At 40.5% G+C, this 24,659-nt stretch overlaps 1 protein-coding gene across 1 annotated transcript; it reads left to right on the forward strand.

Annotated features, from left to right (window-relative positions):
• Positions 1–642: 642 nt before the first annotated feature.
• LOC131232253 (uncharacterized) lies at positions 643–24,397 on the forward strand. Its single transcript, XM_058228473.1, has 10 exons — positions 643–1,025; positions 1,114–1,219; positions 6,204–6,264; positions 6,473–6,768; positions 7,770–7,909; positions 10,076–10,150; positions 16,707–16,797; positions 22,066–22,269; positions 23,080–23,124; positions 24,056–24,397. Exons 1-10 carry the CDS (start codon positions 783–785, stop codon positions 24,139–24,141), a joined length of 1,347 nt encoding a protein of 448 aa, XP_058084456.1. The 5' UTR covers positions 643–782; the 3' UTR covers positions 24,142–24,397.
• Positions 24,398–24,659: the final 262 nt, after the last annotated feature.

Raw genomic sequence — 24,659 nt, forward strand, 5'->3', positions numbered from 1 at the left:
GTTTGGTTATTTTAGGCGGATTGGGTACTACACCTGCCTTCCCAAGCTCGGCACATGCAGGGGCTCTGAGGGGCACATCGTGATGTATGTGTTTTATCCACACCGTCCAACCATTTTTTCATATCATTGTAGGATATGAGCCTTGGATATCCAAGGCTCAAGTAGACCATGCCACAGAAAGTAGCAGGATACTGACGCCACCGTTGAAACCTTCCCAGGGCCCATTGCAATGTTCATTTGCAATCCAACCTATTTTTAAGGTCGCATAGACCTGAATGAAGGTAAAAAAAAAAATATCAGCTTGATGCGAAACTTCTGTTACCCCGAGGAAATTTTCAACAGTAATAATTTAACCCCCACTGTGTGGTCCATTTGAGCTTTATATATGGCTCATTTTTAGGACCATATACTAAAATGATATGGAAAAATGGATGGGCGGTGTAGATAAAACCCATAGATCATGGTGGCCCCTCAGAGCCCCTGCATGTGTCGAGCTTGGGACTGGCGGGGTAGTAGTACCGAATCCATCTCCGTCCGCTCCACCGTTGCTTTGTGGGACATTGATCTGAAAGTCTAGGATTTTCCAACGGTCTGGATTAGGTAATACGATCCAGATCGAGCGGATATAGTCCCGACTTATCCTGTTGTAATACATCGGGATGTATTGTAGCAAACCTCCCGCCCCATTCCATCGCCAGCTCCGGAAGCTTCACCTCTTCATAGTTCAGACGCGTGGAAATTAGAAATACAGAAGAGAAACCTCTCTCTCAACCGCCGGAGAAATGCTTCCCCCGCCATCTTCTCCATCTTTCCTAGGGTTTCCTGTTCTACCGCTCTCCATCTTTTCAATTCTCGTCGGAGGGCTGCTCGTTCTCTTCATCTTCGCAGATTACTTCCGCAGGAAAAGGACCGAAGTCCGTTCGATCGCAAAACCCGAACCGGCCGTTGATCGGAAGGCTCCGAAGCCTCCACCATCCACCTCGAAGAAATCGCATCCGCGTTCGCACTCGCAGACGGCAGACAAGGTATGATATATCTTCACGAGCATAAGATTCCTAAGCTCTTCTTTTTTCTCATCGCGTTTCTCATTCTCGCCTGGGCACTGATTTTCAGGATCAGATCAAACGGCATCATCCCCTTGACGCGAATACATTGAAAGGTCATGGGGATTCGGTTAACGCAGTCTGTTTCTCGTCCGACGGTCGGAATTTGGCGACGGGTAGATACAATTTCGAATGCTGGCTTTCGTGATTTGTTGTTTCCTCTGTTTCCTCTTCTTTTGAATTTTACAATTTGTAATTACATGTTCCAAATCACCTGATTTACTAGATCTCAAGAACTTGTGCATTTTGATTGCCTACCCAAACCCTCCTGCAGCTCTCAGTAGAAATGTACTGGGCCCTTGCACTTTTCTGTGGCAGATCGGATTCGCTTCATTCAAATCGATAGTGGACTCGCTATTATTGCTGAAAAAAAAAAAAAAGAGGAATGGTTTGGACCAGTACGACCTTGATTTCTGCTGCATCCAAACGGACCTTGAAACCACTCTTCAAGCCCATCGAGGCTGGGTAACCATACACGTTCCTTTTATTTTTAGGTTGAATTTGGCTTGGCTGCGAGAAAAAAAATCATGGCCTTTGGATATCTAGTCTCAATAGAATTCCCACACCCCCCTCCCTCCAAAAAAGAAAAAATAAAAAAAAAGAAGGTTATGGCCGAAGGAAGTCATTAACGGTCCTGTGGTCCTTAGTTCTTGTGTTGGGCCTGAATAAATATCATTAAAATCCAGGTCTGGACCTAGCCTGTTTAGGTTTCATGCTAGAATATCAGACTGTGAGCGCAATCTGCATGACTCATGAATGTACATTTTATCAAATTGATGCAAAGTTTCTCGTGGCATAATACTTTCATCATCTGACAAAGATGGACCAATTGATCTTCACGTCAGCGGCTATAGAAGAGGATGCTATTGAAGTACATAACAACTAACTTGCCTATGAATGGCTGTGAAACTTGTGTCATCACTTGCATGAACATATTAGGTGCGTTTGTCAAGTTGGAAGGCATGATTAGCCACTCATATAATCCATCATTCGTCTTAAAAGTGGGTTGCCATTCATCTTTAGGACGAATTCTTATCTGGTGGTACCCGCTTCGCAAATCAATCTTCGAAAAGATCGTAGCATTTTCCATCATGTCCAGCATGCCATCTAGGCATGGATTGGGAAAACTGCACTTTACCATTATCTTGTTGATGCACATTGTACAACTATCAACACATCCGTTAGCTGCCATCCTTCTTTAGCATTAACAATGCCGACACGACACCCATGTTGAGGCTATCACGAATGAAACCCTTAGTAATTCTTCCAACTGTTGATGAAGCTCTATATGCTCTGTCGGGTTCATTTGGTATGCTGGAAGATTTGGTAAGGGCTCTCTAGGTACTAAATCAATCACATGCTGAATGTCGAGTGTGGGCAGAAACTCACTTGGTAGCTTGTTAGAGACCAAATCCTACTATTGGTACAAAATGTCCTGAATTTCAGGTGGTTGAACAACAACATCTCTAGCTGAATCAATCTTGCATCCTACCAAAACACATAATCCTTGTTCGCGACTTTTGTTCATAAATCAGGCTGTACCAACATTGTAGAAGCTAGCTTTGCCTCTTCGAGTTTGTCATCCTTCACAGGGTTGGAGAGTAATGGGCTTTCTTTTGTGCATAAAGCTGTACATGTTCTTGCAGCCTTTATGAGTTACATCCTTGTTGTATATTGCCGGCGCCCTAATAATTTGTGTGACCTTCATTGGAATTATGTCATACCAAAGTGATTGTTTGTAACGACCAAGGGAGAAGTTCACTAAGCACCTCTTGGTCATGCGAATGAATTTGTCATTTGCCCATGCAATCTTGTACGGCTTGGGATGCCTGTGAGGTTTTAGTTTTAACTTGTTCACCATGCTTTACGAGGCCATGTTTATACTACTATCTCCATCAATAATGACTTTGGGAACTTTTTGATGTAGGACAATTAACCACTTGCTCTAGAAGCTCGAACTGTTAGAGCATGACGAATCAATCCCCTTATCTCATAGCCCAGGCCCCACATCTCATGGGTTAGGACCTCGGATGAACATCCCTTGTGGGCCCCAAATCAATGGGTACCACCTTACACGAGCCACCCGCCTCACACGGGTGGGGCCCGCCTCACATGGGCCACCCACCCCGAGTGTGTCCCTGCATCTCATAGGCAAACCCACTCGAGCCCGGTGTGAAAATGCCTCTACATTAATCACCCCCAGTGAGGAGTCTCGAACATGAGACCTCTCGCTCTGGTACCAATTTGACGCAGGACAATTAACCAGTTGCGCTAAAAGCTCGAATTGTTAGAGCATGGCGAATCGATCATTTTATCTCATAGCCCAGGCCCCACATCTCACGGGTTAGTACCTCGGTCGAACCCCCCTCGTGGGCCTCAAATCACATAGGTACCAGCTCACACGAGTCACCCGCCTCACATAGGCCGCCTACCCTGAGTTTGCCCCTGCATTTCACAGGCAATCCCACTCGAGCCCGGTGTGAAAATGCCCCCGCATTACCTTTCCACCACACGATACTCGTGTACGGAATATATTGGCTCTCAACTAGTCCTCTCAGACCTCCTTTTTTGATGTTGTCATAATTCTCTTCACCATCAATGTTAACTTATTTTCGTTAAGGCCATATAGGCCTTAGGTTTGTGCTCGTCATCTTTTGGACCGCTTTCATGTTCATCTTCCACTTGGTTTGCAATGAAGTTTTCTTTGTACCATTTGCTCTCTTGTCCCTCACAGAATTGAAGATTGCAAGTGTCCACGACTACATATTTGAAGCAAATGTTGGTCGACCTCCCTTGAGTTACCACGACAGATTTTCCCTTTATGTCATCACTTCGGGAAAGAGGATTGGAAGCAAAGTTCTAACTAATTTTGTAATCCCGGGGAAAGTTATTGTGGGATGCGACTGGTTGTAAACACACTGTGGAGCCACCAGTAGAGGGACATGTGGATGCGTAGGCCCTTCCTTGAGGATTACTATATCTTATCACCAACTTTTGATCCTGCACTTTTCGGGCCATTTGATATGCTTTGTCTATACTATTGAGCTAGACGGGCACTAGTTCTGTTTGAATATCGAACTGTAGTCTATTGCGATAATGCGCTACTTGTTGCTGTTCAGTTTCTGTTAGGTGGCAACGAATAACTAAGTCATAATAACATTATGTGTATTCCTCCACGATCATATTGTCTTGCTGAAGTGTGATGAGCTCATGGAAAGAAGTCGTCTTGTAATCCAGCGGCAGAAACTTTTGCTTCAATTTCACCTTCAGTTCCTCTCAATTGCTTATGGGAGGAAAGCTACACAGTTATAAGTCTTCTTCGACCATGTGCTACTAGTCGTGAGCTTGTGCCCTTAAGTTTCAGTGCACCAAAATGTAACTAGACAGCTTCCTCCATTTCATATCAGCGATAATATTGCTCCATTGACTTTGGCTAGCCATTGAACACTTTGGGATCCAACTTACCATATTAATTCAGAATCTCAATCTTGATATGCTTAGTGGGTTTTGCGATGCAAACATTCCTCCCTCCTTCGGGACAATTTGGACAGTCCCGTCGGAGGTTGTTCATTTCTCTGGCTCCCAATTGCGCATATCGATATTGTTGGACCCCCATAGCTAGGCTCATATTTTTCTTCATGGAAATCACCATTTCAACCTAGATGCCTTGAGACAACATTCCCGAAATCTAAATCTCCTTCAAGGCCATCTATAGATGTTCGACAGTTTGGATGGATTCCCTTTCTTACTTATTGAAGAACAATAACACATCCTTCTAGAGTATCTATTTTGACCTTGAAACGAGTCTCCATATCATACAACCGTTTCATGATAAAATTGACCACTTTTTGCATGGTCGATGTTGTCCCATTCCGAGGTTCCATGGTCATCTCACTATTGTTAGTCGTCCCTCTTTTAGTTATAATATGACAACATGCTTTTGCAGAGTATGCAAGAAGGTTGTTGTTGTTATTATTATTATTATTTTTGGATATAGGGAATGGAAAAAGGTTTTGGGAATGTTGGGTGTATGATAGGGTATGGGCTATTTACTAGTGGAATTTGGGATAGGGATAGAGTGATAGTTTAGGTGAGATGGGGATTATATATGGTTTGTGGTTGAATGGAAGGGCTGAATTAATAGGCTGATTTAGAGAATTGCCAGGTTTGAGATGAATATAGGGACAAAAATTGTGGAAACAAGATAGGGAAGAGAAGAGAAAAGTGAAAGAGAAAATCCCAAGAGCAGAACTTGCTCTGATACCAATTTAATGCAACTAGATCATGGAAGAAATGAATTGCAATGAGATTCAACATACCAGATTGAAGTTCGAACCATAAGAGAGAAAAGAGTACAAGACTGTGAGCAAGCTCAACAATCCTCTAGTCTTGTACTAGAGATCACCTCCTCTCTCATTCAACAACTACCATAGAGAAACAAGTGAATTTGCTGAAAAAAATATAATTCACCTGTCTAATTCCATAGGCCTAAGCCTTATTTATAATGAGTGCTTTCAATCTTCAATAAAATCTATGGAATCTAAAAATGGGATTCAAGATTTGTAAAATAAGAAAACACTAAAGTAAGAATCTCTAAAATAAGAAAGCATTTAAATAAGAAAGTACTTAAATAAGAAAAATCTAAGATTACTTAACTCCTAATATAAAGATATGGAAGAAAATGAAATTAGAGATAGGCTAAAAAGGGAAAGTGGGCCTTTTCTTGTGCACACGTGTAAAGTGTGCATGTGTGGGATGTGCGGCGATTGCATCATTAAGTTATGCTTTTCTTTGTTGAATGACAATTCACCATCTTAGTTGCCTAGCCATTGGTGCATCCCAAAATATGCGAACATCTCAAGTCTTTTCGTAGACTATTCACTCCTTTATGATGGTTGCAATTTCATATGACAATGACTTTGATTTTTACTCATAAATTGACATGTCCTTCTATTTTATTTGCTTGTGTGTGTTGCTCATCTTACCTCTCATATTGGGAGATGCTACTTCCCATTGGCTGTTTTTTTTTTTTTTTTCCCTCAGATCTAATTCATGCCCGCTAAATGCTTCTCTTATAGATTGTTGTCTTTCTGTTCACAGCCTGTGCAGATGGAGTGGTCAGGGTTTTTAAGTTGGATGATGCTTCCAGTAAAAGCTTCAAGTATGCCTTTCTCTTCCATTTTTAGAAGCCTTTTTTTTTTTTGAAAGGCAAAGAATTCTATTAAGAGAGACCGAATGCGAAAGACTTCTATTAAGCCATTTTTAGAAGCCTTAACACTTCAATCTCCATATATCATTCGGGCACTTGGAGTTGACTCGTCAATATTCTTTCTTGCATCATGATTATTTTTGATGCAACTGCTGTGCAGATTTCTGAGGGTTAACTTGCCTGCTGGGTGCCACCCGACAGCCATTGTCTTTTCTGAGGGAGCATCATCTCTTGTTGTGGCTGCAGAAACCCTAACTGGGTCTTCCTTATACATGTATGGAGAAGCAACTGCTAAATCTGACAATGAAGCTAAGCAGCAACCCAAGCTTCCTCTACCAGAAATCAAATGGGAGCATCACAAAGTCCATGACAAAAGGAATATCATTACTCTAGTTGGAACCACTGCTAGTTATGGAAGTGCTGATGGGAGCACGATTATTTGTTCGTGTTCAGAAGGTGTGGATTGACTACTGGATGCAAATTCTTTTATTTTCCTTGATTTGAAGCTTGTTCTTCATCTTTGATTGTCAGACAATAGTAACCTCCACTTGAATATGTGGAAATCTGAAGCTTCTTCACATGCTGCAGATTTGTTTGCTGTAGTGGTGCCATTACTTTCCAATTTGACAGACCTTGTAGTGATGCTTCATATCTTGAGATCATCGGAGTTCTCAGTTTCCAGTCATCCATTTTACCATTGATGATCCAGTTGATAGGACCTTCTTTCAAAAATATTGAATTGACCTGCAGCAGATTTTACAGTCTAAAATTGCAATTTAGTGCAAAGCTAAAAAATAAATGCAGACTGATTAGCTTGGTAAATGTAAGAATATAGGTATTGTTCAGTACATGGACGTTCCCTTTTCAGTTTGATTATTTTTCGAGTTGTTTGGATTATCTAGTTCTTCAGTGGTATCTTCATATCAGCAAACATAATGTTTGTTTTGGTGACACTTACTAGTTTTATTCGTATTTGATGTTCCAAATACTGCAAACATGTAGACAACACATTGCACATTTCAATGACAGGGGAACTCTCTTTGTTGCTGCAACGCTGGATAATTCCATTGTGAGACCAACAAACCACATGATGTGTACAACAGCTCTTAGAGGGGACCTTCTATGTTGAAAGTCATCAACCAATATAAAACGACTGTTACAGGCGAACTTCTATTACAATACAATTTCTCTTGATAAATCCTTCTATTACATTACCTACCAACCCTGCCTTTGCGTACACTGTACACACAACAAGGATATATGCTTCGGTGTAAGAACTTGTCCGAGACTACCAGCATTTGTCACAGTTGCATAATTGCACATTGTCTCTCTTTTTGGTCCTGGAGAAGAGTCTCCTCTATTCTTTGAAGATCAGTGGAGGGCATGTGATAGTTTAACTGCAAAATTTTGATTAAACATTGTTTTGTTCAACTCTGTTGAATGCCCGTTATCTTCAGGTACTGATATTATACTCTGGCATGGAAAAAGTGGAAAGATCTTGGGGAATGTTGACACAAATCAGCTCAAAAACAACATGGCAACTGTATCTCCAAATGGTCGTTTTCTGGCTGCAGCTGCTTTTACAGCGGATGTGAAGGTTGGTCATTTCTATAATGTTTTTCTTTTTAATTACGCCAATCCATGACTGTATATTGATTGCACAGTATGAAAGAAGGTTGTTGAAAGATGTGATGGATTGTTGTTAGCTCAAGTCTCACACAGTCTGGCCCTTGTAAACTTAAAAACTTGGCATGGATTCAGAAATCTTGTCTTCATTTGTGGCTCCGGTTTGTGCAAAAGAACCTATCACCCGATTGGGTGCTAAAAATGTATTCAGGTTGCTACACAACTTTTTTGAGCGCTGCATTGAGTTTTTCTCTGGTATTGAATATTACGCTGTAGGTGTGAAATTTGTCTTGACTGGGTCCAGACTCATTGACCTTGCAGAGCGTTGATTATTTAATCATGGTTTTTAGCATCATATTTAAATGTCATTTTTATACCTTAGAATATATTCTGCGTTACATTGCATCTTTGCTCAATTTGTTTAAATGCATATCTCTCAGTAAACCCATAACATGTGGTTACTTGTTACAGCTCGTGTTTCAAATTTGAATTCTTATTGAAGACTTCAAGGACCTTCCTCCCAAAATATTAATATCTTGATTATTGTGACCTAGAGGGGTAACATTTATGCTTTAGTAACACCTTAATATATCTTGAGTTCCTCTCCTCATTTTGCAAGAGCACCTCCCTTTACCCTTTTTTTTTTTTGGAAAACAAAATATGCTACAAGAGAAACTCATGACTATGAGGTAGGTTGACAACTGCAATGAAAGCTCCCAACCAACCCCCCCAACCCATGGCTTTTAGGAAGGTTTCAGTACATGATTCTGACTTGTTACAAAACGTCCTATTGTACTTTCCTTCCAAATCAACTACAAACTGGCTATCAGTGCAAGGCGCCACAAAGTAATCTTCCTTACCCTCCGAACCCGCTTTCCACTCTTGAATACCAACAAATTTCCCTGGCATCACCCAGGCCATCCCAAATAGGTCAAAGAATATCCCCCAAACAGCCCCCTGAAACCGCACTCCCTGAAACCACAGTGCAGAAACAATGATCTGCTGATTTCTCTTTCCGGAGGCGAAGAATGAAACATTTGTAATTATCGCCTTCCTTGTCAAATTACCAGTAGTGTGCACTTTCTGACTTTATCCTTTTCAACAAGCCAACATGAAGCAATTACCCTTGGTGGCCAAAGATGCTTACTGTTTTTGCCTATTGAAGCCCTCTCCATGCTACTATCACTCTCTGTTATCTATGAACAAAAATGATTTCACCTGGAAATTCCCTTATTTTTCCAGATACCATTACTATGCATCAGTTTTGACCCGTTGAGGTGTCCATGAGGCTTAAAAGCTCCTTGATCTCCTCTTCTAGGAGATCCCTTTGAAATGCTAGTGTCCACAACACCTATTCTCTGATGGTATTAAAGCATTGAGAGACCATGACCTCTCACATTGCAACTAACATTCACAAAAGTGCATAGATATGACAAAGGGATCTATTATTTGCACTACACGCTCTCCTAGAACCACATAGCTAACCATTGCCAATTTTACACACGATCACCTCTGAAAATACTACAATTCGAACTCCGGCTTCCATGATCTTGGTGTCCTATATTGGGGTGCTTCTTTGGTAAGGCACCAATTTGCACATCCCCATACTAGCATCCAACGTCTTTTTGTTAATGGATTACTGTCCTCAACCCCAACCCCCAGAGCCATTTCTCTTACAATGCTGTATTTGTAAAATTTATATGATTTTATTCCTGCCTCTCCATGCTAATGCGGCTTACATACCTCCCCCCAATTTGTGAGGTGGCACTCATTTCTTTCTTCTGCACCTTGCCAGAGAAAATCTCTTTTTGAATTTCCCCAAACTCTGTAAAACACTACACTGAAACTGACATATAGGGATGAATAGGCTTTGGTCATTTTAACCAGCTTTAATTTATTGGTCGAATGCCTTCAAGAGAGTTCCTTGATTTGAACCATTAAACAAAATTCCTTGGTTTGAATGCTTTATAATTTTAGATTCAACTTTTAGAACGTCCTTATTGCTCAAAAAAAAAAAAAAAAAAAAAAAACCTTTTAGAATGTCCTTGACAATGCTTCAATGCTAAAGCTCACCATGGAAGTTAAAATTCCTGAACTAATGGTTGAGATTGTTGTTGCTTACAATTTGTCTTGGTAGGTTTGGGAGATCATATATTCCAAGGATGGTTCAGTGAAGGAAATTTTGAAAGCTATGCAACTTAAAGGACACAAGGTAATGATGCATTTTCCCATTAGTTAGATGTCCTATGCATACTGCATATGAAATTCATGAAGCAGTCTTTGGTTTTTATTTTTTTATGGCATGAAAGATTCTACTGAACTTTTGAGGTATATCAAATGCAACTTTTGTTGCCCTTTTCTCCCGTACCATATGTATTTAAGAATAGTGTCTATGCCACATGGACCTCTAAATGTGCATTGACACATGGCGTGTCACATTTGTGGGATATTTGAGTCGTGAAAGGTGGGATCCACCGTGCACCTGGCAAAAAAAAAGGCGGGTCATGTGTATATTGAATGTGGACTATGAGTTTTTCAACGGTCCATTACTTCTGTAAAGATATGGCCCACTTGAGTGGAATACCCTGATTGCTTTATGCATGGATGTTTTACACACAGCCACGCGTCATGTGTAGATGTTCCTGTGGCGGTATCAAATATTGTTGTTTGAGGTTCTTTAAGTTTAGAAGCATATTTTTGGTGCTAACAATGCCATGTTCTGGTCTCACTGTTTATTTTTTGCCAATGGTTATGTCCCACCTTATTTTTGGTGTTTAGGATTACCAGGGTTGCTTTTAGATAAGCACTTGGGAAGGGAGGGAGGTGATGAGTACATTGTATTCTAGTACAAGTGGTTAATTATCAGGACCACAACATTAGCTATCTAATACTTGGCAATTTTATCTATGAAGATAATTAATAGAGATCATATGCTATGCACATTTTCTTATCTGATTCAGAAGAAGATAATACTAGAGAGCATCTGGCATGCACATTTTTGGATCTGATTTGGGAAGGGCCTCTTAGCTTCTGGAGCAACATAAAGATTCGCATGGTCCAAATCTGCCTAATGAGTCAACCCCTTTTAAAGATTGTCATCCTCATCATCCTCATCATCCTCATCATCATCACACTCTTGGTACCAACTATCAGGCTCGGCTTAGTTGAATCTCCAGGATAAAAGGAAAAAAAAAAGGAATGGAGGATTTACAAGAGAAGAATGAGAAAAGAGTGGGTGAAGAGAAGAAGAGAGAGAAGACCATGCCAAAAGTTGCTTGTATTGTCTATAAGACAACTGCACTAATGATATTACTAAAAGGAGACCATTATGGCACTCCATATGACTACAAACATAATAGAAACAAATAGACAAATAATACATGCCTGACTAATAACTCTCTCTACACTGCCTCTCAAGCTGGAGCCTTTATTATTATTATTATTATTATTATTTATGAATCAGTGTTGCACCATGCATTCAACCCTTGGGATATGGAAATATCGTTGGAAACATTGGGAAATATTCTATGTATTGAATAATGTATCTCAGCTTGAGGGAAATACTGGGGAAACTAAGAGTGGTCAAACTTTTCAACAAAACTTCATAGTCGTTAAAAGACATGATTACACTTATAACTGAAAAGATTACAAAAAACTATTCCTAATAATTTTTCGTTGTTTAGGGGACAAAACTATGTCTTGTTAGCCATAAGTGATGCAGTTATATCCAGAATGAATTCATGTCATTCCTATGTCCTTTTTTTGAAAGATGATAATTTCATTAAAAGTGCAAAAAGTGCCAACAAACAAAAAAGCCCTGAAACAACTAAGAGAAACAATCAGTGGGGATATTCAAATTACAAGTCCAATCCTTAGCAAAAGAAGCCGCCCTCACTATGACAGCAGATAGCGACCCACTTTTGTCGTGAAAACAACGATCATTTCTTTCGCCCCAAATGGACCACAAAATAGCCACAAAAGAGAGCCTTTAAAGCTTTCTGCCTTCCTTTCCAGACCAGCCTCCATGCCAAGCTAGACCTAGATCATCACTACTTCCTGGCATCACCCAAGGCACGTTGAAAGTGCCCAAAAAATGCTTCTATATGGATCTTGAGAATGGGCATTGAATAAACAAGCGGTTTACTGATTCCGCCTTACCAAGGCATAAGGAGCACATATTGGGAATATCCATCTCCCTCTTTTGGAGATTTTCAATAGTGAGAATCCGATTCCTACACACCAACCACGCAAAAGCCCATCATTGGAGGGGCTCCGTAGCTCCAAACAAAAGCCGATGGGCTCGACCCCAAAACCACGAGAGGAAGAATGTAAACAATACCCGCTAAAAACACAAACGATACCACCAAAAACTAAAATGAACCTTGGTCTCAGATCCACACAGGAGTTTTCCAACTGCGGAGATTGTTTATTATGATTAAAAAACATTCCATTTGCCCATGTTGAGAGGAGGGTAAACGTAATAGCCAACCTCTTCTTAATCAATGGCACTGCCACCCTTGTGATATAACAAAGAGAAGGATTGGAAATTTTCATTCTTTTATATTTTTCATGGGCGAGGGCCGAGGGTTTGAACTTAAATTGAGGGGAAGGACTATATATATTACTTGTAGATTCACCACTCCATCATATTTGCCATAGATAGAGAAGAAAATATTCAATAATGGGTTCCAAGTCCTTTGCAACATGGTCATGGGCAATGTTGTTAAAGTTGCATGATTCATTTTGTATTGTACAATGCACGCCATGAATTATCACTAGAATTGCAAACCCTAAAAAATCGTACCCATATTATACGATTTGTAAGATTCATATTCTGAAGCATACGTTTCATACAAATTGTAAGAATATTGTGGGATGCAGTTTGGCTGTTCCACATGTATCAAAAAAATCGATTTGTTCATTTACTTGCTCCCCCCCCCTTTTTATTTATTTTTATTTTTTATAAAAGCTATTTACATCCTCTATTAAATACCCAAAAACCTAGAGAAAAGAATTTAAGATATCTTTCTCATATCTCAAAGGAATTGAACGGCGTTTGTTCCCGCATGTTTCTAACCAGAAAAGGTACAAAACGATATTTTTAATATTGAGGAAAACTTATCTTTTGGTTTATTTGATTACCAAGGTAGCTTTCTTAATGTGGTGGTTAGTGATTGCTAGCAAATATGGAAATAAGGAGGGAGTATGGTGAGTCAGGAAATCATCTCTTTACAAGGCCTCTAGCCTTTAGAAGGCAGTGGAAAGCATGGCCCACAACTTCAAGGAGAGTGGGTGTTGTTCTCTGTAGGGGACAGAGAAAGAGTCCGCTTTTGGGAGAACATGTGGTTAGGAGAGGAGCTGCTTTAAGCTGAATTCCTAAGGTTTGGCAAGGATAGCTTTGAAGGCAAACATTCCAGTCGCTTGCTGTTTCTTTGTAGTTGGTAGGGAGATGGTGTGGTCGCCTCCTTGTAGGAGGAACCTGACAGACAATGAGCTGGATGATTTCATTTGGATCCTTAAGTGTCTTCATGAATTTCACCTTGTGCCGAAGGGGAAGGGTGCCTTGCTTTGGAGGAAAGATAAATCGTGCGTATTTTCCATTCAATCTTTCTGTGGATTACTTGCTCAGGTATTGCCTGATGCATGCTCGAGTTTTGCGTCTCATGTTTGGCATTACAGTGCTCCCCCAAAGGTTGCTGCGTTCATATGGTTGGTGGAAAGTATCATAGTCCTTACCCTCAAAATCTTTGAAAGTGGTCGTTCATCATCCCTAATGCATGCCCTATGTGCTTGCGTGATGTGGAATTGGTAAACCTCTTGTTTATCCACTGTCCATTCACAAGATCGGTTTGAGAGAGGATTTTTGACCTTTTTCACATTCATTGGGTGTTGCTGGGATCCATTGACGGCATGTTTTTACCTTGGCATGGGGGTGGCTTTAGGAATAAGGGCAACATCTTCTGGAGGCCAGCTTTGCTAGCAAGGTTATGAGCCATTTGGTGTTTTCGAGATAAGTGCAGATCAACGTCGAAGGTTTTTTGGAGGGCAAAGTCACAAGTGTTAGATTAGGCATTGTCCTTAAGGGTTTTTGTTGTTTCTTTCTCCTCTTCTTAGGTGGGTCGTTGTTGTAAGCCGTTTATCGCCTTTTAGCATTTCTTCTAATAGAGTTTCTTTATCTTTAAAAAGGCAACTTTCTTAAAGCGCCAGTGTGCACAATAGTTTTGAAGCTTGATTCTCATACTTTTTCCTTTTATTTGTGGTTTACTTTTTCTTTCTTTTTTTAGGTACTCTTTTGCATATTTTGGATGCTTGAAGAGGGCTACCTTTGTTTTCCTTTTGAAATCATACCAAATAAATGTATAAAATAGATTGAAATGGGAATGAGTGGAGTAGTTTAAACTCTATTATGAGTTATCAGTATTGTATCGGCCAATACGGCCATATTGTATCCTTATCGGCCTGAAGCAATATGTAATATGGCACCGAATTGGCCTAGCCTCAAAAAAATGGGTTGTCGTCTGGGTATCCATTGACAACCCTACAATTAGGCACATAGCACAGCCTGTCTGCACATACATAGCCATCATTCAACCAACATTCATCCCAACTCCAAGAATAATATCAAAATAGGTCTAAAATATTTTTAAATAATTAGACCGACCAGAAGTATTAAGAAAATAGGTAAAATGCAGTACAAACACAAGCAAAAATACCAGAGAAATGGTTGGCAGGCAAACTTATCCCACAAATCTTCAGGGATTCCTCAAATCTCAATGGATTGCCTTGGATCTACTTTTGAGACATTGGAAATTATCACACAGACCAAATAAAAGCCTCAAATCTCCTTAAAAAAAGACTCCACAAGCAGGGAATTGCTTCCATCTGAGAAAACACTTATCAAATCTTATAAAAAATTCCATTAAAAAAAGTATCACCATAGAACATCTAAAATCATGCTCTATTAAGCCGTTTTTTTTTTTTTTTTTTCCTTCGTGGGAACCCATGGCCATACTGTGTTAATGTCATCCGTATGGCTGATGACGTTAGCGGCTGGGCCCCACAATCCTAGGCTGTGATTAGCACTTCAATCACGTTCTGATACCAAATTGAATCTCTAGGATAAAAAGAAAAGGAATGGAAGATCTGGGAGAAGAATGAAGGAAGAGTGAGAGAGGGGAGAGATAGAGAAGACTGGGTCTGGTTGTGTTCATTGTTTATAGACAACCACACTAATGATATTAATAAAAGGAGACCATGAATCTGCATGTTTACTAACAAAATAGAAACAAATGGACATGCAGTACAGGCATGTATGCAAACATATCTCTACAGGCTTTAGGGAATCTATTTCGCCAATTATTTGGCCCTATCTTCGGCAAGTGAATGAGCCGTCATATCCTTCACCACCTCAGTCCAATTCCTTTGTCTCTCTAATCGCCTCGACCCAACTCCTTTTCGTTCCCTTTTCAGTCTGTTCAACTCTAATCAAAGTTCCTTCCTTGCTGGAGCCATCTTTGGTCTTCGGTCTTCAGTCTTCATTGCCTTTTCGTTCTCTTTTCAGGCTGTTCAACTCTAATCAAAGTTCATTCCTTTACTGGAGCCATCTTCGGTCGTTGGTCTTCATTGCTCATGTTGGAACCATCATAATCCGTTCACCACCATTTTATCTCTTAATGGGACCACTCTCACTGGCTTTGAATAGCTCCATTCTCAACTCATTATCACGGTACTCAATCCCTGTTCATGTTGCCCTCTAACTGCTCAACACTTGGCACCATACAATGTCTCCAGTCAAATAGCTACCTCAAAACAAATTTCCTCACCCTTAGTAAAGATCCTGCGAAAATTTTTCCCACGTATCCAATCCCTAATATGGTGACATTTAAGAGGTTGTTTTGACTGGGATATGGAAGCAGGAGCTTGATGTTCACAGAGAGAGCTTCCACCTGCCTTATATACAAGTTAAAATAACCAGTTAATTGGATCACCTCTTTTCTGCCCTTTCTACTCTAAACAGTCCATGGAGAACAGGATATAGATGGTCTTTGGTTAAACAAGATTAGAGGTTAGAGTGAGCTGTGATCTTTACAACATTTTCCATTGTTATCTTACATGGACCCCTGCAGTTTGAGCTGTGGATTTGTTTGACTGCTAGAATTTGTCTTGTGATGCAGTCCATGTTGGGTCCACTTATCTTGAGTGCCAAGATCGAGAGGAAGGGTCACACACGGTCATCTAGATTTTTGCAGGATTTAAGGTTGTTAGTAATTTTGAGCTCTTGTGGGGTTAGTTTGATCATTCCTTGTCCTTGTTAGTTTTTAGTTAGGAGGTTATAAGATTGTTAGAGTTTGTTTTGATTAGTTGAAACACACTAATCACCAAGATTTGTTAGAGGTTAGTTAGGGTTCTTCTATAAATACAATGTTGGAAGGATTGGAAGGACTTTTGATTGAATTTGAATGAAATTTCATTTCTTAGAGCAAGAGGCTTGAAAGCCATTCTTCTTGAATTTGGGTGGGTGTTTGGATTGTAATTTGCAATCCAAATACTTTCTGACTTTTCTTGACTTCCCTTCTCCTTTGCTTTTGTTTTCTTTTGGATTGAAGGCCGGGGTTTGTCGATTTGTCGATCCCGTACATGGTCACCTTGTTTATTTTCTTTGAATATTAATTGCATGGTCAATTAGAATGAGTTGCTACAATACCTTGATGGTCTTTTGGATGTCCTTCGGTTATGTTCTAAATGTTTTTTTTCAAATTGATGCCCAGAGTGCAGTAACATGGTTGTGCTTCACGCCAAATTCAGAACAGATTATTACAGGTTCCAAGGATGGCTCCATAAGAGTATGGAATATCAATGGTAGGCTTGTTCCATTGAATTTCAGTTCTGCAGTCTTTATTAAGCTTTTCGACATACTTCAGGCTGAAGAAATTTGATAATTACTGTGCCCCTGATAGTTTTTGTATGTTGTACATATCCTTATATAATGTGCGCGTTTTTTTTTTTTTTTTTGGTTTGATTGGTTGGTAACTCCTGGTAATCACTGTGTGCGTATGTGAACATGTGTGCTTCTGATGGCCATTGTATGTTCTGTGTGTGTACATTCACATATTATGTGTGTGTGTTTTCTACGTAGATTTTTTTTGAAAGATGAGAATTTATTAAAGGGAAGGGAAACAAAACAGACCCAAACAGAAAACAAACAAAAAGAAAAGAAGAAACCTAAAGAAGACAGACTAAACAAAACAGAACCAAACACAAACAACCAGACCCATTCCCGGCAAGAAAACCCCAAAAGACTAACGGCAAAACTACGGAGCCCAATCTCGGAACAAGACTAGGACCCTTGAGAAAACCCCGGCCGAAGACTAATATTTCTAAAGTAACGATTGTTTCTTTCAGCCCAAATTGCCCAAAAAGCCGCGAGAAGGATGATCCGCCATTTCCGTTTCCCAAGCACTCCTCCAGGTTCTCCATGCCAATTGAAGAAGAGAGCTTCTACCGACCATGGCATTGACCACGAAATGCCAACATAGCGGAGGATGCGCCACTAAATGTCAGCGGAAACGGGTAATGATGAATGAACAAATGGTCAACTGTTTCTTTTGCACATAAATAGAGGAGACAAATGTTCGGGATAACAAGTCCTCTCTTCCTAAGGTTATTGATCGTTAGAATGCAATTCCTACTAGCCAGCCGCCTGAAAGCCGCGACCTTGGGGGGCACACCATAAGACCATATTGGGCCCGTGTGAGAAGAAGCTGAAACTTTCTATGAAGAAAGGGAGGTATAGAACGTCTTCACTGAGAAACGCCCTGATCTAGCGAGAGTCCATCTTAATCCATCTTCAGAATTTGGAGAGGGAGCAATAAGCTGTAACCGAGAAATAAACAAGGTCAAATCCTGCAGTTGAACTTTAGATAGAGTTCTTCTGGTAGGGGGAATCCACGTTCCAACTCCCTCGTGTTCGACAAAGCATTCCTTGACCAAGATATTCGGGCTATTGGTCGTTGCAAAGAGCACAGGAAAAGATTCGGCTAACATGGAATTCCCGTCCCAACAATCCAACCAGAACCTAATAGTCATACCATTACCCAGAGAAAACTGACATCTATCAAACATCAGGGGGGGCCACCCTAGCTATTCCTTTTCAAAGAAAGGAAGCACAACACATTGAGGACTACTTCACCCACCAACCTAGATGAGAAATACCATATTTGGCAGCAACAATCTGTCTCCAAAGACCACCCTTCTCAGCATTAAACCTCCAAACCCATTTCCCAAGGAGAGCAATATTCATTGTCTCAATGTTTCGGATGTTCGCCCCCCCTTCAGAATACAGATTACAAACCTCCATTTAAGAAGGGGAAACTGACCACCAACCTCGCTCGAATTCCACATGAATTGTCTCCAAAATTTGTCAACTTTTTGAATTATCAACTTTGGGCATTGAAACAATGAGAGTAGGTAAGTAGGTAAGTTAGACAGGGAGACTTTTATCAAACCAACTTTCTCAAAGGGAGTAGGCTCAGAGAAGTGCTGTAGGGAAAGAACATAAAGCTCTTGGTTTGGCTCGACGCTGCATTCCGAGCAAACATCTTTAGATATGTGGAGGACTATCATCTTCCAAACTATCTTCTGTAGGAATCTCGACACCCCTGTGAGAAATTCCATGGGTACTTTTGTCTATCTGAGAGATACAACCGTTAGTTGGGTTCATCGCATCCAAGGACATATCAATTGTCTCCACAATCGAAGAACCTGGCAGTCGCCTCACCTTGAGGCCTGTGTCTTCAAAGAGACTTGAAGGAGTGGGATGCGCATTAAAGTCGTCTCTATTATTAGCTTGCCACGACGACGACTTTGCTACCGAGGTGGGCCTTTCTTCACATGCGATCGGCTTCATTAATTGTTTCACTGCCGAAGAATGCATCATTGGCTAACACGTTACCAACACGGACCTTGAAGAATTCGAAGTATTCTCGATCTGTGACTACATTAAGCCTAGCGTAGGAGGAAATGGCACGCCCGAGATATCGACAGAGAGGAGATGATCAGACGATAAAATCGTCGAGATCTTGGGAGAATTGCAAAAAGCTTTCTGAAACACCTCTTGACCATCATGCACACGTGGCAGAAGGCACATAACGCGTTGCTGGAATGGGGCAATGTGTAGCCGGGCAGTGGTAAGACACACGTGGTTAGCTTCTTCGAATGCGTGGAGAGTCCGGATCGGTGTTCCATAGGGTTCCGACATCGAAGGACCTGCAGGCATGGCAGAATCAAAGGAATTCTACTACAGTGGAGGAAGATCATCGGAAGATCATCGGGGACCTCTCCCTCTGCTGGTCTCTGGGGGTTGTCACAGAGGATCTCAACCTCAATCTGTTGCGTACCCACAATAATCTTGATAGAGGAAGGAATCTCCACCATTTTAAACCTGATGAGTAGCCAGACAGATCGAAGATCCTCCCACGTTTCGGTTGCACGATCAATCTGAAGAACTTTCCCCACACAAGATCCGAGGAGGACAAAGAAATCGAGACACCAAAGCTCCTCTTGGACATTAGGGAAGATGAATCAAGCCGTCTCAGTACCAAAAGATGACCAATTAGACCATTTACAGATCTTCACTAGGCCAAAGATGTGGTGGTTTCTGGCGGAGATGATGTCCTTAACGTCCGCACTTGGAAAGAGAGAAACCCACACTACGTTAGAAACAATGTTCGAAGTATCGGTATCGCTACAAGTTTCGCTGGCCAGGGATATGGAAACAATATCGATATTGCCGATAATATCGCTGATAATCGGAAATGCGGGGAAACATGGGAAAAATGGTAGAATTTTTAGCGAAACTTGAGGAGATGTTAAAATATACATATTTAGAGAAAAAATTGTAAAAAGAATGCATACATAACAAGTTTCCATTTAATGGGGCCTTAAAAGCATGTGTTGTTGTAAGAAATCAATCTAACCCTCCCATTCGGCCTATTAAACCATCCAACCTTCCATCCAAACATCCATCGATATTGCAAAATATCAATAACACATGATATTTCTCCAAGAAATCATCAACAATTGAAAAGGAAACAGAAGATTGTGGTCTCAATATCGCGCATGTTACGATATCGATAATATCGAGATATTATCAATATTATCAATGACAAATTGAATACCACATACAACCATGTGCCCATGAAAAAAAATTCAAATAAATTTTTTCCTAGTAAACAAAATTTTAATGATATCAATTCGTTGGCGATATTATTGAAATATCGTCGATACACTTATGATACAAGAATTACCTAGAATTTAAATAGTCGAAAATATTGGTGATACATTGGTGATATTGATGCATTGGTAATACAAGCGACACCTAGAATTTACATAGTTGAAAATATTGGCGATTACATTAGTGATATTGATACGTTGGCGATACTTGGGGATACATTGCTAATACCTGGATTTTTTTGTTTATACTACCAGCGTTATCGGTATGGCTACCAGTGTTATCGGTATCGCTGAGCTGGAGATAAAGATAATATCGGAGATAATTTGAACGCTGGTTAAAAGTAGGAGCCTGATGACCAGATTATACTGGCCGAAAGACAGAAAGACTTGAAACCACCAATAAAGGTCTTAAATAGAGGAATCTCGATTAAGGGTAACCACAACCGACCATTGGAAGTATTCGGCTGCTCTAGGGAAAACATCCTCCAAAACTCTGATGGTAGGAGACTCTCCCAGGAGACTTGGATCACGGAAGAAAGGCGAGTATGGTTCAGGCGCAGCAGCTGGGGGGGGTGTGGGGGGCGGAAACCGTTGTGGATCTCCTACCATCAATCAAGGCTTCCTTGAAAGATCTCCTCGACTGCACTAAGGGTGCGGACACCCCTTTCTCCATCCCTGACAGGGAAGGCACAAACTTTAGGGCGATTAGGGTTGTGCCGGGCCACCTCACTGGCCATCTTGAGGTTGGCCTTATTTGGACCAAAATGGGCAACACTCACCCTAATGACTTTACCATAGATTTTTTTTTTTCTCCTTTTTTTCCAATCATCTCTTCCACTGCCTTCTGCACTTCCTCATTGGAATTGAATCACACAAGAGTGAAACCCCTCATGACTGCAGAACCCTTCTCCTCAGGAATGACCACCTACCTAACCACACTGAATTTGTTAAAAACCCTCTGAAAGTTGGTATGCATCGACTCTTCTGGAAAATTTGCTATGTATAAGGTTGGGAGCACCCTCAGAGGGTTTATGGAAACTGGATTCTTCCACTGCTGGTAATTCTTCTTCTTAGCTTTAACCGTAGACCACTCTTTGGAATGGCGAGAAGAGGGTTGTTTGCTATAATCACTCCGATCATGATTTATTCAATAGTAGGAAGAGGAACCCCCATAGATATCTTCCTGGTCTCCCTCTTGCACCTGTTTGTGATCATGCCAATTCTTTTGGTGAGGGTGCTCCTTTCTTCGTACTTCGTACTCGTACTCCTTGATGACTCTTGGTGAAAATCTAGAGGGGTGAGAAGCACGTTCATCCTCCCTGACTGGAGATCTTCCTTCTTGGCATCTCTCAGAATTCAAAGGACTTGCTTTCAAAAGCTAATAACACAAAGTAGACAGCAGATTCTCATATTCAAATGCCTTGGTTGTTTGCATTAAAGCCTTACGAGCTTATCCATGGTTTCTTTGGGAGTGACTGTTTCAGGATGATCTGCTCTTCGTAGATTGGTTGACTCCTGGTAATCCCTGGTTGGAGTATATAAATGATCTTGCATCACACATGACAGTGCGTCACATGCATATGGATTGCTCTTTTGTGTGTGTTTCTTGCACTGGCAGATAAAATCTTGCCTTGAGGAAATATGCATAGCACAATACCAATATGTATTATTTCCTAATGCTGAACTTTAAGTTTAATGCTAGGTCAGACATGTTTATACATGAACTTCATATGCTATTCATGCTTCAAATGCAAAGGCCTTAATATCATCCATAAGCTGTATAGGTCAATGTCAACACCAAAGCTTAATTATCTTTTTTATTTTTATTTTTTATTCTTTTGTTTTTACAGAAATTTTTTTTTTCACTGGTTCACTGACTTCCTTTTACCTAAATAGTTCGCTATCATCTTGATGAGGACCCAAAGACTTTGAAGGTGTTTCCAATTCCACTTCATGATGCCAGTGGCTCAACTCTGCATTATGACCGGCTTAGCATTTCACCTGATGGAAAGATATTGGCAGCAACCCATGGTTCCACATTGCAATGGTTATGTGCTGAAACTGGAAAGGTTTTGGATACAGCTGAAAAATCACATGAAGGTATAAGCGTTTGCCATTCTGTCCTTGCTCTTTTCCAATCTGATTCACTGATTATTGTATCTGTGGTTAGAATTGATTTTGCAAAACTTTTTGGTAGATATCGAACTTGGCTCAGTCGGCTAGTTTGGCTAGGCTACTAGGACTCTGTCTGAACTACATTTTTGTCAGGAAGTAGTGCGTTTGGTCAATTCAGCTGTTTCTTTTCCTTTATGCAATTGGTGTCAATTCAGCTGTTTCTTTTCCTTTATAAAATTGGTCAGGTTTTCATAAAACCAACCGATTGGAATTCAGTATCCAGTGGCACATTCCATAGTTGAATCTGACTTTCTGAACATATTCTGTACTTTTTTTGAACAGTAACATTAGTTTGAACTGTTGAGTAAAGCTAATATTGAGAAGAGTTCCTAGTGCATAAGCTACTTTGGGTTTCATAATTGCAAGCTTATTACAAACTAGATGTGACATTCTTACTTGTCAGTCTCTTACAGCAAGATAGACCTGATTAGTCAAGTGGTATTGATTCCCCAATATAAGTCAATGACCTACCACATTCGATAGTGGCAGTCTTGTAATTTTCTATTTAGCTAAGCCTCTTTTATTGTTAGTGTTTCCATGTGTACAATTAGTTATGAGCCATGTAGAGCAAACTTACTGTGAATCAGTTACATATGATCGAAGTGGTGCATGACTCTTATGTTGGTTTGCTCGAGATGGTGCATGGTTGCTGATATTCTACACGCTAAACATTTCCATTTAAATTACCTTACAAAATCTCTTCATGTAACCAGTGTAACTCTATTCATCATGCAGGTGATATCACAGGCATTGCTTGGGCACCCCGGACCATTCCAATGGGTAAGTACCTCTCTCTCTCTCTCTCTCTCTCTACCAATTTCTATCTTCATCCCTAGAATACTTGCAACCATCAGACAGTTCGATGGACAAATCATAGATCTTTCAGAATCAATGCGCAACTTAGAAATTTCAATATTCATCTCTCTATGTCTATGCCTCTTCTTTCAATGCATACAAATGAGCCCAGTTAGAGACCATGGTTCAAAAACTCAGACTATTGACATTGTTTGCTGGGAACTTGAGCTGGCCTGACTCAGTGACTCGTGAATCAACTTAGGGGCTTTCCAAGTTAGCTGCTATGTGCATGCCTTTTTCCCATGGCTTCTACTTTGGGCTGGCTACTCAGGTTATACTGCTATGAGTCAGTTAGGACTACCCACAAGTGTCCGAGCTGCTGAGCTTTAAAAAAAATGGTCAGATGGTCCTCTTGCTTATGGACTCCACAGTGGCCTGGATCTGATTCGAGTCAGATCACATCAAAAACTTGATCCGTTCTTCTCTGTGTTAGCCAGGTGTTGTGATTGCTGTATTGGCCAAGATGGCCTCATATGTCATAGTAAGACTTTATATCAACAAGTGAGTCCTCTCTCATTAGTCGGTTAAGGGCTGTTTTTAGGTAAATAACAAACAAAGAGAAACTCTTCAACCATTTTTCACTTGCAACGATCAGTGGATATAGACTGGTAGATTAGAAAAGAGGTGTGTATCATACCAAGAGGTGTGTGAGACCTCAAGATTGAATGCGTGATTGTCCATTTAAGATGGACATGTGAGAATCCAAGTACCATAAAGTCTACCACATTTGTTATCTCTGTTACTAGAGATAACTGGTCCAATGGTAACCACTGTGCACATTCATCAAAATACAAATATCATCTTTCCTCTTTGGTACCATTAGAAAACTGCCTCACACCCATCTCTCTTCTTACAGGGGGTAGCCTTGCCACGGTTTTAGCCACGGCTGGTGCTGACAAGAAGGTAAAGCTTTGGGTGGCTCCAGATTTACATCAATCATGAGGGAAGGATCTAATGGCAAGGCAAAGCAAAGCAACGCATACCAGTTTTGTAGAAAATAATGAAAAAAAAAAAAAAAAAAACAGATTTAGATGCTTCATGGAATTTTATCTGGGTTCCTGAGATTTGATAATTCTAAATAGGTATTTTTCCCAGCCAAAAGTAATATGACCATGCTTGTATGGTAGAAAGGTCTGTGGCTTTTATTGAAAGATAGATGGCAGCTTTATTCAGTTCCTGATTATTTTTATTTTTATTTTGTTAATACAGTTTGAAACTTCGTCTAGTTTCTGACTGAATATGGACCTTTTTTTTTAACACATGCACCTGACGTCAGTGTTGAAATGCAAAATGTCTACCACTGAGCCATGCACCGAGACCTGATTGTATATAGACCCTGTTGCCATATATTTGCTGGCCACCTGTTGAAGTCTTAAGGTTTTCTCATCCAGGATGGTTTTGGTACATGATGCAAATATCGTCCACAGCCGTGGTCTGCATCACATCAGTGGTTGAGATTG

This window comes from Magnolia sinica, chromosome 18, assembly GCF_029962835.1.
Source record: "Magnolia sinica isolate HGM2019 chromosome 18, MsV1, whole genome shotgun sequence".
NCBI classification, from domain to species: Eukaryota; Viridiplantae; Streptophyta; class Magnoliopsida; order Magnoliales; family Magnoliaceae; genus Magnolia; species Magnolia sinica.